The sequence below is a fragment of the Lemur catta genome, chromosome 3 (assembly GCF_020740605.2).
Source record: "Lemur catta isolate mLemCat1 chromosome 3, mLemCat1.pri, whole genome shotgun sequence".
NCBI lineage: Eukaryota > Metazoa > Chordata > Mammalia > Primates > Lemuridae > Lemur > Lemur catta.
The window spans coordinates 111,627,585-111,640,776 of NC_059130.1; the positions used below are offsets into that span (position 1 = coordinate 111,627,585).

The 13,192-nt window shown below is 62.4% G+C and overlaps 1 protein-coding gene across 1 annotated transcript in view; it reads left to right on the plus strand.

The window, feature by feature from the left end:
* The window catches only part of HSPG2 (heparan sulfate proteoglycan 2), a 96,233-nt gene that overhangs the window by 67,435 nt on the left and 15,606 nt on the right, over nt 1–13,192 (plus strand). The window contains 28 exon segments of the mRNA XM_045548476.1: nt 945–1,070; nt 1,218–1,370; nt 1,450–1,592; nt 1,866–2,001; nt 2,081–2,235; nt 2,462–2,612; nt 3,377–3,528; nt 3,613–3,748; nt 4,181–4,332; nt 4,482–4,617; nt 4,715–4,866; nt 5,962–6,097; nt 6,271–6,422; nt 6,879–7,017; nt 7,109–7,260; nt 7,750–7,885; nt 7,996–8,147; nt 8,289–8,427; nt 9,002–9,153; nt 9,334–9,353; nt 9,355–9,479; nt 10,606–10,730; nt 10,732–10,758; nt 11,154–11,295; nt 11,726–11,877; nt 12,247–12,388; nt 12,483–12,623; nt 12,967–13,101. Of these exon segments, the coding sequence (XP_045404432.1) occupies nt 945–1,070; nt 1,218–1,370; nt 1,450–1,592; nt 1,866–2,001; nt 2,081–2,235; nt 2,462–2,612; nt 3,377–3,528; nt 3,613–3,748; nt 4,181–4,332; nt 4,482–4,617; nt 4,715–4,866; nt 5,962–6,097; nt 6,271–6,422; nt 6,879–7,017; nt 7,109–7,260; nt 7,750–7,885; nt 7,996–8,147; nt 8,289–8,427; nt 9,002–9,153; nt 9,334–9,353; nt 9,355–9,479; nt 10,606–10,730; nt 10,732–10,758; nt 11,154–11,295; nt 11,726–11,877; nt 12,247–12,388; nt 12,483–12,623; nt 12,967–13,101 (3,759 nt within the window).

The following is a 13,192-nucleotide window of genomic DNA, read 5'->3' on the forward strand; positions in this document are numbered from 1 at the left end:
GTCGTGGCCCTCCTGAAGTATATGTTCCTGCTGGGGAGACCGTAGCCATGGGAACAAATGAACAAGCAAGATAATTACACACGGTCCGGGAGTGGCAGCTCACACCTGTAATCGTAGCACTCTGGGAGGCCGAGGTGGGAGGGTTCCTTGAGCTCAGGAGTTCAAGACCAGCCAGAGCAAGAGCGAGACCCTGTCTCTACTAAAAAGAGGAAAATTAACCAGGTGTGGTGGTGTGCACCTGTAGTCCCAGCTACTCGGGAGGCTGAGGCAGGAGGATTGCATGGATCCAGGAGTTTGAGGTTGCTGTGAGCTAGGCTGACGCCATGGCACTCTAGCCAGGGCAACAGAGCAAGATTCTGCCTCAAAAAAAAAAGAGATAATCACGCATGTGATGAGTGCCAGGCGAGGGATAAACAGAGTGGTGAGAAAGCAAGAAACAAGGTGGGGGGCTGCACTAGATGGGTGGTCAGGGAGGGCCTCTCTGAGGAGGTGACATCTAAGCTGGGACTGAAGGAAAGGTAGGTGCCCATTAGGGAGCTGGCAGAGAGTGTTCTAGGCAGCGTGAGCAGCAGATGCAGAGGCCCTGAGGCCCTGAGATGCAGATGCCTCTGCTGTGTTTGAGGGACAATGACGCCAGTGTGGCTGGGCCTGCGGAAGGAGGGCTGGGGAAGAACTTGAAGACGTGGGCAGAAGTGAGAGCAGGCGGTATGGGCGGATGAGAACAGGGAGTCTGGGTTTTATGCTGAAAGCAACCGGAACCCATGGACAGGTCTTAATCGGGGAGGGAACAAGACCCCGTTGGTGTTTTCGAAGCTCCCTCTGGCTGCCGCGTGCAAGACAGCCATGGGGGCTGACCTGGAAGCAGACAGCCGGCAAGCGGGCTGTCGCAGTGAGTCGGACAACACTCCCCACCCCGACGCATGTTCTTCCTCCTCCCTCGTCAGCCTCGGGCACCTCGTCTGCCCCTGTGGTCCACATCCACCCGCCGCAGCTCACAGTGCAGCCCGGGCAGATGGCCGAGTTCCGCTGCAGCGCCACCGGGAACCCCATGCCCACCCTCGAGTGGACAGGTGAGCCCGTGGCAGGAGCGGCGTTCAGGGCCTGGCTCTCCTGGTGAGGGCGGGCAGCGGGGGCACTCGAGGCTGTGGAGTTGCAGCCCCCCGGGCACCAGGGCAACACCGGTGCCGGTGGGTACTGACCCCACGTCTCCCTGTCAGCGGGCCCTGGCGGCCAGCTCCCTCAGAAGGCACAGATCCACGGCGGCATCCTGCGCCTGCCAGCCGCCGAGCCCGCGGACCAGGGCCAGTACCTGTGCCGCGCCCACAGCAGCGCCGGGCAGCAGGTGGCCAGGGCTGTGCTCCACGTGCACGGTGAGAGGCCCGGGCTGAGGGTGGGGGCCCGGAGCCTGGCGGCTGCCCAGAGCAACATCCTCACCGGGCTCTGTCGCAGGGGGCAGCGGGCCCAGGGTCCAGGTGAGCCCAGAGAAGACTGAGGTGCAGGAGGGCAGCACCGTCAGGCTGTACTGCAGGGCCGCAGGCGTGCCTAGCGCCACCATCACCTGGAGGAAGGAAGGCGGCAGCCTCCCCCCACAGGTGAGCAGACCCAGCCCACCCAGGCCACAGCGCTGGCTGTCCTCCCCCCACACTCCCTGCCCCAGCGCTGCCTCTCTGCCCCCTTCACGTCCACGATGGCTCAGACCACGCAGCCCTGCAGGCAGGCTCTGGCGTCCTTCTTGCTGCCTGGTTTTGCCCCCCTGGGTGCCCCCTGGGTGCTGATACTGGCTCTGTGCCTGCCTCTCCCTCTTATGCCCCGTCCGCCCCCTCACTGGTGGCCCTGCCAGGCTGACCCTTCCCGCCCCACGGCAGGCCCGGTCCGAGCGCACGGACATCGCCACGCTGCTCATCCCGGCCATCACCACCGCCGACGCCGGCTTCTACCTCTGCGTGGCCACCAGCCCCGCGGGCACCGCCCAGGCCCGGATCCAAGTGGTCGTCCACGCAGGTGTGGGCCCTCTGGGAGCTGAGGGAGTGGGGGGCCTGCCAGGGCTCCCCCAAGACCTGCTCACACCGCTCTTCCCCAGCCTCAGGCGCCAGCGCACCGCCAGTCAGGATCGAGTCCTCATCGCCTTCTGTGACTGAAGGGCAGACGCTCGACCTCAACTGTGTGGTGGCAGGGTCGGCCCACGCCCAGGTCACCTGGTACAGGCGAGGGGGCAGGCTGCCTGCCCATGCCCAGGTAGGAGGGTCCCTGCATGTGTGGCAGGGCGCCTGGGGAGCCAGGCTCTGGCTGGGGGGGGCCCATGCCCGGGAAGGCTGCACCCTGCCCTGCACTCCCCCCAATAGGGGGACTTTACCTCCCAGCAGAGCCCCTGAGAGTTTGCTGAATGAGTCTCTGAGGCTCAGAGGGAGTGGTGACTACAGACCCGTCCTCCTCGTCACATACCTCTGCTCTCCCGGCCCAGGTCCACGGCTCCCTGCTGCGGCTCTCCCAGGTTTCGCCAGCGGACTCTGGAGAGTACGTGTGCCGGGTGGAGAACGGGTCGGGCCCCAAGGAGGCCTCCATCGTCATCTCTGTCCTCCACGGCACCCATTCGGGCCCCAGCCACACCCCAGGTGAGGAGCCAGGTGGGGCTGGGCAGGGGCTGTGCCCAGGATGTCCCCTCTCCTCCCAGGGAAGGTGCCCGTGGCCCCTTCAGTGGTGTCAGGACAGAGGGGACATTCCAGGCAGGCTTTGACCCTCCCTGCTGGCTCAGGGAGATAAAAGGACTGAAGCAGGGACACGGTGGGTGGCACTTACCTGGGGCCCGTGTGAGGGTAATGTTTCCACGTTCGTCAGGAAGCAGCAGCGAGTCCAGGCTGAACGCGGACCTGGGAGTCCTGCTGATTTGGGTTCAAATCCTTACTCTGCCCTTTATCAGCCTTGAACCTGTTTTTACCTCTGGGGGCCTCAGATTCCCCATCTGTGAAATGGGACAATGTCACCCACCTACTTGGCGATGGTGTGGTTTAAATGAGATGGTGTCAGTAGAAACCACTTGTGAGCACGTGGTGGACACTGCAGAAGGGAGTGGTATCGCTGTTGTCTGCGTCCTTGGGCCCAGCCTGGGCAGTAAAGGTCTCTGGTTCCCGGCAGGCCAGAGCGGTTCGTCAGCAAGAAGTCGTGGGTGGGCAAATGGGCCTCCGGCTCCCAGTTAGAGGCGGGGGAGAGGAGGCACATTCCGGTGGCCATGGTGAGGCAAAAGAGTGTGGTCCCAGACTCAGAAAGGCCACCTACCAGCCCTCCCAAGCTAGGGCCTGCTCGCGTCCCAGGCTGTCTGTCCCAGGGCTGCAGGCTGGGCTCAAGAGCCCAGGCTCTGAGCAGCCCCCCTGTGCCCCAGCCCCCGGCAGCACCCAGCCCATCCGCATCGAGCCCTCCTCCTCACACGTGGCCGAAGGGCAGACCCTGGATCTGAACTGCGTGGTGCCTGGGCAGGCCCACGCCCAGGTCACGTGGCACAGGCGCGGGGGCAGCCTCCCTGTCCGGCACCAGGTATGGTCGCCCCGGGGCCAGCCTGCTGGAGGGGTTGGATGGGGCTGCTCTGAGCCCCGCTCAACCCACCCCGTCTGCCTGCAGACCCACGGCTCGCTGCTGCGGCTGCACCAGGTGTCCCCTGCCGACTCGGGCGAGTACATGTGCCGTGTGGTCATCGGCTCTGAGCACCTGGAGACCTCTGTTCTAGTCACCATCGAGCCTGCTGGCTCCATCCCTGGTGAGTGACTCCCAGTGACAGGGCAAGCTGAGGGGGCAGCAAGCCCTCCAGGGCAATGAGGCCCAAGTGCTCCTGCTGCTGGTGCTGGGCAGGAGGCCCCGGTGGGAGTTGGCCACAGGGCCCTCCCCAGGCAGATGCCACTTGTCTGAGTCATCGCCATCATCCCATCTCTTTGGCCACATCACTCCTCTGGTGTCTGTTCCTGCCTCCTCTTCCTCTCTCCCAGTCCCCGCCGCCCTCATTGCTCTCACGTCCTGACTCCCCTCTGCAAGGCTCGACCCATTGCTGAGCTGAGGACATCGAGCCTCAGGCCACCAAGCCCCCAAAAGCATGGGCTTGGCCTCGGAACCCAAGGCTGAGCTGGCTCCAGGGTGGACAGCTCCTGCCTCCTCTTCTGGGGAGCATGTACTACCCGCACTCCTGTCCCCACAGCCCCAGGACCCATCCCCGCTGTCAGGATCGAGTCTACATCCTCCACAGTGGCCGAGGGGCAGACCCTGGATCTGAGCTGTGTGGTGGCAGGGCAGGCCCACGCCCAGGTCACGTGGTACAAGCGCGGGGGCAGCCTCCCTGCCCGGCACCAGGTACACGCTCCAGGAACATAGGAAGGGGCCATGGCCGGGGGCTGTGGGGGCTGGGGGACTGGCGGTTCCCAGCTCAGGGGGGCAGCGGTGGGGACACCTGCTGGGCTCCGGGAAGCCCCTCTCTCACCCCCCCGCCCACCGTTGCCCAGGTGCGCGGCTCCCGCCTGTACATCTTCCAGGCCTCGCCCGCCGACGCGGGGGAGTACGTCTGCCGGGCCAGCAACGGCGTGGAGGCCTCCATCAGGGTCACAGTAACCAGGACTCAGGGAGCCAACTTCGCCTACCGTGAGCGGGGCTGCCAGGCTGGGCGGGGATGCAGAAGGAGGACAGGCTGGGGCCACCTCAGAGAACTGGAGTGACCAGCCACTGTCCTATCCTCCAGCCCCCGGCAGCACCCAGTCCATCCGCATCGAGCCCTCGTCCTCACAAGTGGCCGAAGGGCAGACCCTGGATCTGAACTGCGTGGTGCCTGGGCAGGCCCACGCCCAGGTCACGTGGCACAAGCGTGGGGGCAGCCTCCCCGCCCGGCACCAGGTATGGGACTGGGGTCAGACCGGCCGTGGAGGAGGGGGTGGCTCCTGGGTGGTGGAGCCTCCTCTGAGACGGAGGTGGCCTTGGACCCCACTGCACGGGCGTGTAGTGCAGTGGTCAGAACCCAGCATGTAGGACCAGCCAGCCCAGCTATGAATCCTGATTCCAACACTTATTAGCTGGTGACCTTGGGCAAGTTACTTAACCTCTCTGTGCTATAGTTTCAGCATCTCTAAAATGGTAACAATACTACCTACCTTACAGAATTGTCTTAAAGATTAATCAATATACAAGCAAAATACTCACAGGTTAGGCTCGTAGAAAGAGCTCTAAGCTCTCAACAGTACCATGACACCATTAGCTATTGTTATTACTGTATTCTATAGAATTTAAGATACCACTGATTGCAAGATGCACCATTATTTTATGTACCTCTGAGGACAAAAATACTTCTTTTTGTAATTGCAAGATTATTCATGGTAGGTGCATCTTGGTTTCAGAGACATTGAGGTGTGTGTCTAGAATTGATGGAGGCCGGGCGCGGTGGCTCACGCCTGTAATCCTAGCCCTCTGGGAGGCCGAGGCGGGCGGATCGTTTGAGCCCAGGAGTTCGAGACCAGCCTGAGCAAGAGCGAGACCCTGTCTCTACTAAAAATAGAAAGAAATTATACGGACAGCTAAAAATATATAGAGAAAAATTAGCCGGGCATGGTGGCGCATGCCTGTAGTCCCAGCTACTCGGGAGGCTGAGGCAGGAGGATCGCTTGAGCCCAGGAGTCTGAGGTTACTGTGAGCAAGGCTGATGCCACGGCACTCTAGCCCGGGCAACAGAGTGAGACTCTGTCTCAAAAAAAAAAAAAAAAAATAGAATTGATGGAATCTGGAAGGAGTGTGAGCCCCGTTCCCCAGGGCACCCCCCCCACTGGCTCACCACCCCACTCCTGGGATGAGAGTGCCCCTTCCCCACCACAGAGCAGGCCAGGGAAACTGATCCAGAGCTGATGGCCAGGCCTCGGGGGTCAGAGTGAGGCAGGGCTGCAGGTGTAGGTGCAGGGGTCCCACAGGGCTCCCTCCGACTCACCCTTCCACTCTGGACAGACCCATGGCTCCCTGCTGAGACTACACCAGGTGTCCCCTGCTGACTCTGGCGAGTATGTGTGCCGAGTGGTGGGCGGCTCTGTGCCCCTGGAGGGCTCCGTCCTGGTCACCATTGAGCCTGCAGACTCTGTGCCTGGTGAGTAGCGCTGAGGCAGGGTGGGGCTGGGGCCCAGCCCAGGGCAGGGTTTGGGGCCTCCCCACTGCAGCAATGGCAGGTCAGGGGCCTCTGACTGCTCCTGCCATGAGACCAGTATCCCTGTCTCTTCCCACCTCGCAGCCAGGGATTTACCCTCTGCTCTCTGTCCCCAGCACTTGGGGTCATCCCCCCAGTCCGGATCGAGTCGTCTTCCTCACACGTGGCCGAAGGGCAGACCCTGGATCTGAACTGCCTGGTTTCTGGGCAGGCCCACGCCCAGGTCACGTGGCACAAGCGCGGGGGCAGCCTCCCCGCCCGGCACCAGGTAGGAGGGGGACTGAGGAAGGCCTGGAGGACCGTGTCACTGTGGCATACAGAGCTGAGGCTTTGCATTCAGGCACATTTCGGTTCAGACACTGCTCTGCCACTTGCCTGCCATGAGACCTTAGGCCAGTCACTTGGTTCCCCAACCCTCAGTGTCCTCATCCAGCAAGTGGGCACACGCTGCCCACCTCACCTACCCGTACCATGTCAGCAAACACTGGTGCCCACTTTTCCCCAGTGCCAAGTCTCAGCGGTCCCTGGCATGGGTGAGGTGGCAGGTTAGACCCAGTCCCAACGTGGGGCAGGGAAATGAAGGGACAAGGTGGTTCTCCCTGGAAGATCTTCCGTCACACTCCAGCTGGCTGGGCCGGGAGGGGGCCAGGGAAGGGGAATAGGGGCCTGGCCAGGAGCCCTAGTGCCCAGGTCCGATCCTGCCCCTCCTGCCTGCCCCTCCCAGGTGCATGGCTCAAGGCTGCGGCTACTCCAGGTGACCCCGGCCGACTCTGGGGAGTACGTGTGCCGCGTGGTCAGCAGTTCCGGCACCCAGGAAACCTCAGTCCTTGTCACCATCCAGCAGCGCCATGGCACCTCCCACTGTGAGTGTCTCAGGGGTCCTGCAGGTGGAGGAAGGCTGCGGGGGCCCACTCCACCCCAGCAGCTCCCCTGCCTTCCGTCTCGCCCCTGCAGCCCAGAGTGTGGTGTACCCCGTCCGTATCGAGTCCTCCTCAGCTTCCCTGGCCAACGGCCATACCTTGGACCTCAACTGCGTGGTCGCCAGCCAGGCCCCCCACACCATCACCTGGTACAAGCGTGGAGGCAGCTTGCCCAGCCGGCACCAGGTACACAGCTGTAGGCAGGGAGGGCAAAAGCGGGGTGCACCGGCCCTGACGGGAAGTGGGGCTGGGCTCTCAACACTGTGCTCTGTGCTTATTCAGTCATCCAACAAACACTGAGTGCCTTGCTGGGTGGGCCCTGTACTGTAGTCCTGCAGATGTCAGCTGGATCCACTGACACTAAGTTTCCCTGAGAAGCTGCCCCAGGCCACGTCCTGTGCCTGACACTGCAGATCCCAGATGGAATAAGACAGTCGTCTGCCCTCAGGCAGCTCGCAGGCCATGGGAGCCCCAGCGGGGTGCTGTGTCCACACTGTGGGGGGAGGGGGGGGAGACAGGCTTTCTAGAAAGGTGACAAAAGACTATAGGCACTGTCCACCCCAGCCCAGAGACAGACAGGAGCTGCAGGAAGGCCAGGGGCCCAGAGTCCAGGGGTGGCAGCAGCAACACCAAGACATGGTGCTGCCCCCACCCACTGACACCTGCTCCCTCCAGATCGTGGGCTCCCGGCTACGGATCCCTAAAGTGACCCCTGCGGACTCAGGCGAGTACGTGTGTCACGTCAGTAATGGTGCCGGTTCCCAGGAGACCTCTCTCATCGTCACCATCCAGGGCAGCGGCCCCTCCCATGGTGAGAGTGCAGAGGGCAGGGGTCCAGGCAGGCAGCTGCAGGGGGAGGCAGAGAGGTCCTCGGCACTGTCACTGTTGTCTGACACTGGCTGTGTGTCCCCCTATCCCCAGTGCCCAGCGTCACCCGACCAATCAGGATCGAGTCCTCGTCCCCCACGGTGGTGGAAGGACAGACCTTGGATCTGAACTGTGTGGTGGCCGGACAGCCCCAAGCTATCATCACGTGGTACAAGCGTGGGGGCAGCCTTCCCTCCCGACACCAGGTACACGTCCTGGAAGCCCCCGCAGACTGGGCCCTGGGTGGACAGAAGGCAGCCTTGGCAGGCCTGACAGGGGAGGCCTGGGCCTGCTGGTGACCCCAGGGCCCCCCGACTCCTCCCCTCCGTTCCTACCCTCCCGCCCAGGCCCATGGCTCCCGCCTGCGATTGCACCAAATGTCCGTGGCTGACTCGGGCGAGTACGTGTGCCGGGCCAACAACAACATCGACGCCCTGGAGGCCTCCATCGTGGTCTCCGTGTCCCCCAGCGCCAGCAGCCCCTCTGGTGAGTGTGGCGAAGGAGACACAAGTGACAAAACTCCCTGGGGTGGAGCTTTGAGAGTCCTCAAACCCGGCGGTTGTCGGGACAAGGGCCGTGCAGGGAGACGCCGGGTTCCAATCCTGCCTCCACCACTGAGGGCCCTAGAGAGTTACTTCCCCTTCCCAGCCCCTGTTTCCTCAGCAGGGACATTGCGATCTTGGTCACTCCAGCCTCACAGCTGCACTCCCAGTGCGGCGGCCACCAGGCACCTGTGGCAGTGAAAATTAAATAAACGTTAAAATTCTGTTTCTAACATTTCGAGTGTTCAGTAGCCACGTGCAGCTAGTGGCCACTGTCTTGGCCAGCACAGATAAAAGAACATTTCTGTCACCACAGGAAGTTTATGAATTTTGTGAGGATTAAGTGAGTTAGTACATATAACATGCTTAGAACAATGCTCGGCATACCGTAAGCGCTTAATAAGTGTTAACTCTTGTTGTTCCCCTGGGGGATGGATTCCTACGGCTGAATGTCCCTCCAAACCCAGTCCCCAAATCTGACTGTGGCTAAGCCCTGACTTGCTGCTTCTGTGCCCCAGCCTCTGGCGGTGCCATGCCCATCAGAATTGAGTCATCGTCATCACAGGTGGCCGAAGGGCAGACGCTGGATCTGAACTGCGTGGTGCCCGGGCAGGCCCACGCCCAGGTCACGTGGCACAAGCGTGGGGGCAGCCTCCCCAGTCACCATCAGGTATGTGCCGGGCAGGAAATGGGGGGAGGACCGCTGGATGTGGGGGCCCTGGATAGCTCTACCCAGGAACAAGGCCGGGGAGCCCTTGTGGGGTGTGGGTCAGAGGTTAGACCCTGGCCCCAGGCCTTCCAAGATTCCAGAGTGGCACCTCACTCTGTCCTCTGTCCTGTCCCCATCCAGGCCCACGGCTCACGGCTGCGTGCACCAGGTGTCCCCGGCCGACTCGGGCGAGTATGTGTGCCGTGTGGCGGGCGGCTCTGGCCCCCTAGAGGCCTCGGTCCTGGTCACCATTGAGGCCTCTGGCTCAAGCTCTGTCCACGTCCCCGGTGAGGGTCCCTGCAGTGGGTCTGGACGGCCAGAGGAGGGAAGACGGGAGGGAGACCAGCGGCAGGGTGGGGGAAAGGAAATACTTTTTGGCACTTGGAGACAACTGCCCCTCTGACCCCAGGTCACGTGGGGTGGTTCCTGCCCGTCTCGAGGGCCTGGCAGCCCAGGCTTTGGAGTCTGGCTTCTGCAGCCTGAGCCCCAGCTCCTCTGTCCACGCTCGGAGATGTCGCACAGGGACTTCACCTCTGCTTGTCACTGGCCCCATCTGTGAAGGGGGTAGTAGAGCCATTATCCCCAACTATCTCATTACTGAGCTCCCTGAAGCCTGGGAACTGCACCTCTTGGGGTATTGGAGGGTGGTTTTAGGTTGTACCCCAATAAACATCTTTACTAGTAGTGGTGGTAGATTAGGGAAAAACATAACACATCAGACCTGTCCTTATTTCACGGAAATCGTTGCCTATAATGGGGCTAAGGATTTAAGGTTTTGTGAAGTGAATCCACCGAAAGGAAGACGTGCAGTAATCAGTAGCACGGGGCACGCTCTACGGCAGAAATCACGACAGTAGCGCAGGCCGCTGAGCGATGGGCGTGATCGAGCACTTCCTAGGTGCCGGGCCCTGTTACGATACACATATCAATTCATTTATTTCATCCTCCCCACGGCCCTTTAAGGTAGGTGTGATTGTTCTCTCCATTTTACAAATGGGGAAAACTGAGACACGAAAGGTAAAGTAACTTCTGGAAGGTCACATGACTAGTAAGTGACAGAGCTGGGATTTGAACCCAGGCGATCTGGCCCGCGTCTGGGTTTTTAGCCACACGCCATTCGAGTTTGGCAAATGTTAGTGAACTGTGTGGAGGTGTCTGCCCCCAAGGCCTGGCCCCAGTGGTGCTGGGGACGTGGGAAGAGGAGGAGATGGTGGGTCCATTGCCTGCGAGTGGCGCCAGGACAACGGAGCGCCTCCACCCCCAGGCGAGCGCAGCCGCTCCAAGCCTCTGGAATGGGAAAGGAGAGAAGCTTCTCCCCAGATGGCCTCTGGTCTGCACATCTGGGCACCCAGGGGACGAGCTGGGGGCACAGCAATAGGAGTCTCAGCTCACCGACCTCCCCCTGTGCCCCAGCCGCAGGCGGAGCGCCACCCATCCGCATCGAGACCTCCTCCTCTCGAGTGGCCGAAGGGCAGACCCTGGATCTGAAGTGCGTGGTACCCGGGCAGGCCCACGCCCAGGTCACGTGGCACAGGCGCGGGGGGCAGCCTTCCCGCCCGGCACCAGGTAAGCGGCTGGAGAAAGCAGGATGCACCCCTCCTCCCCACCCCCACAGTCCTGTCTGAACCCAGCCCTGAAGGGAAGTGGCCCCAGCAGCCAGGGTTTGGGGGGAATTATGGCAGGAGATTGCTGGAGTCAGGAAGCCGAGAACAGGCTGGGCACGGCAGGGCCACCGCCAGCCCCACAGCACCTTGGTGCAAAATAGAAAAGGACACCTCTTAAGACATCTGACTTCCTCCTACCAGAGAAAATGTCATACTAAATATGTACTCCACAATGTCTAATGTCAGAGGGGGTCACCTTTGACTGTGGGTGACAGTCCTAGGCACCAGAGGCTTTGGGCATCTGAAGGCCTTGGCCTCCCAGCCCACCCTCCCCACTCTCACCCCCACCTTGGCCAGGTTCACGGCCCCCTGCTGAGGCTGAACCAGGTGTCCCCTGCCGACTCTGGCGAGTACTCGTGCCAAGTGACCGGAAGCTCAGGTACCCTGGAGGCATCTGTCCTGGTCACCATTGAGGCCTCCAGCCCAAGCCCGATTCCTGGTGAGTGACAAGGAGCCGTGGGTGATGCTAGGGCCTAGGCGTAGGGGCCCCTCCTGAACATCCTCCAATCCGCTGTCCCAGCAGGGCCCCCGTTGTTGCCTGGGGATGGGGTTTTCTGCAGCTGAGGATGAAGCCAACCTGGTGTTGCCAAATCTGGTGATGGCCAAAGCCTGACTAGCTGCCGCTGTGGCTCTAGTGTCTGGCCGTTCTTTGGTCCCTCCCCGCAACCAGCCCTGGGTCTCATGATGACATCTTAGTATCCTAGTCCCTGGGGAAAGGAGACCCCTCTGAGGTGAATGGAGCACAGCCTGTCACCCACCGTCAAGCCACTGTGCCTCCAGGAGGACCAGTCGGCCTCAGTGCCACCACCTTCAGTCCCTGCCTTCATCCCCGGGAGCCTGGCCCCTCTCACCACCCCCTGTGCCCACAGCGCCGGGACTGGCCCAGCCCATCCACATCGAAGCCTCCTCCTCACACGTGGCCGAAGGGCAGACCCTGGATCTGAACTGCGTGGTGCCCGGGCAGGCCCATGCCCAGGTCACGTGGCACAAGCGCGGGGGCAGCCTCCCCGCCCGGCACCAGGTACAGGGGCCAGGATGGGGCCGATTCCAGGGCAGGCAAGGAGTCAAGCTGCACCCAAACCTCGTGCAAACTCCAGCCCGCTTGGGGACCAGAGGGGATAAAACACTTTGGGGGAAAGAGTTCACCAGCCTGGGTGCCAAGAGACCTGGGTTTTTCTCCTGGCTCTGCTGCTTAGCCACTTTTTGAGCCTCAGTTTCCCCACTATAGAGTGAGTGGGTGGGACTTCGAACTAGGCTTTCTCCATGCCCACCACCTGGAGCCCCGAGCGCCATGACCCATGGAGAACTCCTGGGTGCTGGCACAGCCGGGCTTGGGGACTTCCCTGTCCCAGGGCTCTGGCCTGACGGCTGCCCCTCCTCCCTCCGGCAGACCCACGGCTCCCAGCTGCGGCTCCACCACGTCTCCCCGGCCGACGCGGGAGAGTACGTGTGCCGTGTGGCCGGCGGCTCAGGCCCTCCGCAGGAGGCCTCCTTCACGGTCATCGTCCCACCCAGCGCGGGCTCTTCCTACCGTGAGTGTGGCAGATGCCCCGGCGAGGGAGGAGGGACAGCAGAGCTGAAGCAGGGCCCCCTGCTGAGCCCGGACCTCTGCCCTCTCGCCCGCAGGCCTCCGGAGCCCTGTCATCTCCATCGACCCGCCCAGCAGCACCGTGCAGCAGGGACAGGACGCCAGCTTCAAGTGCCTCATCCACGAGGGCGCAGCCCCCATCACCCTCGAGTGGAAGGCGCGGAACCAGGAGCTGGAAGGTGAGCCAGGCAGGGTGGGCGGCTGGAGGCAGGCGTGAGGGACAGTCATCCCCACGGTGTGCCAGGGCAGGGCAGCAGGCAGGGACACACCAAATTCACCGTGTGACCCTGGGGAAGGCCCCTCCCTCTCGGGGCCTCAGCCTCCACATCCATGTGGTGAGGGGCCCGGACCCAGGAGTCTCCAAGGATGTTTTTATCTTCTGCCGTCTGTGACTCCATGAGCTGGGCACACCCAGGCCGGAGGGGCCAGGTGCTGGAGCAGAGGGGCACCGGCTGGCAGCACCAAGGCAAGAGAAGGACCAGGCCGGACCTCGCTCACCCTCCCCTCCCTGCAACCCCACAGACAACGTCCACATCAGCCCCAACGGCTCCGTCATCAGCATCGTGGGCGCCCGGCCCGGCAACCACGGCGCCTACCGCTGCGTGGCCTCCAACGCCTACGGCGTGGCCCAGAGCGTCGTGAACCTCAGTGTGCATGGTGAGGGGGCATCGACCCCGGGGCTCTGCCCTCCTGATGCTCAGCTCTCCTCCTCCAGGTGTAAATCCCGCCTCTGCCACTGACTCCCTCC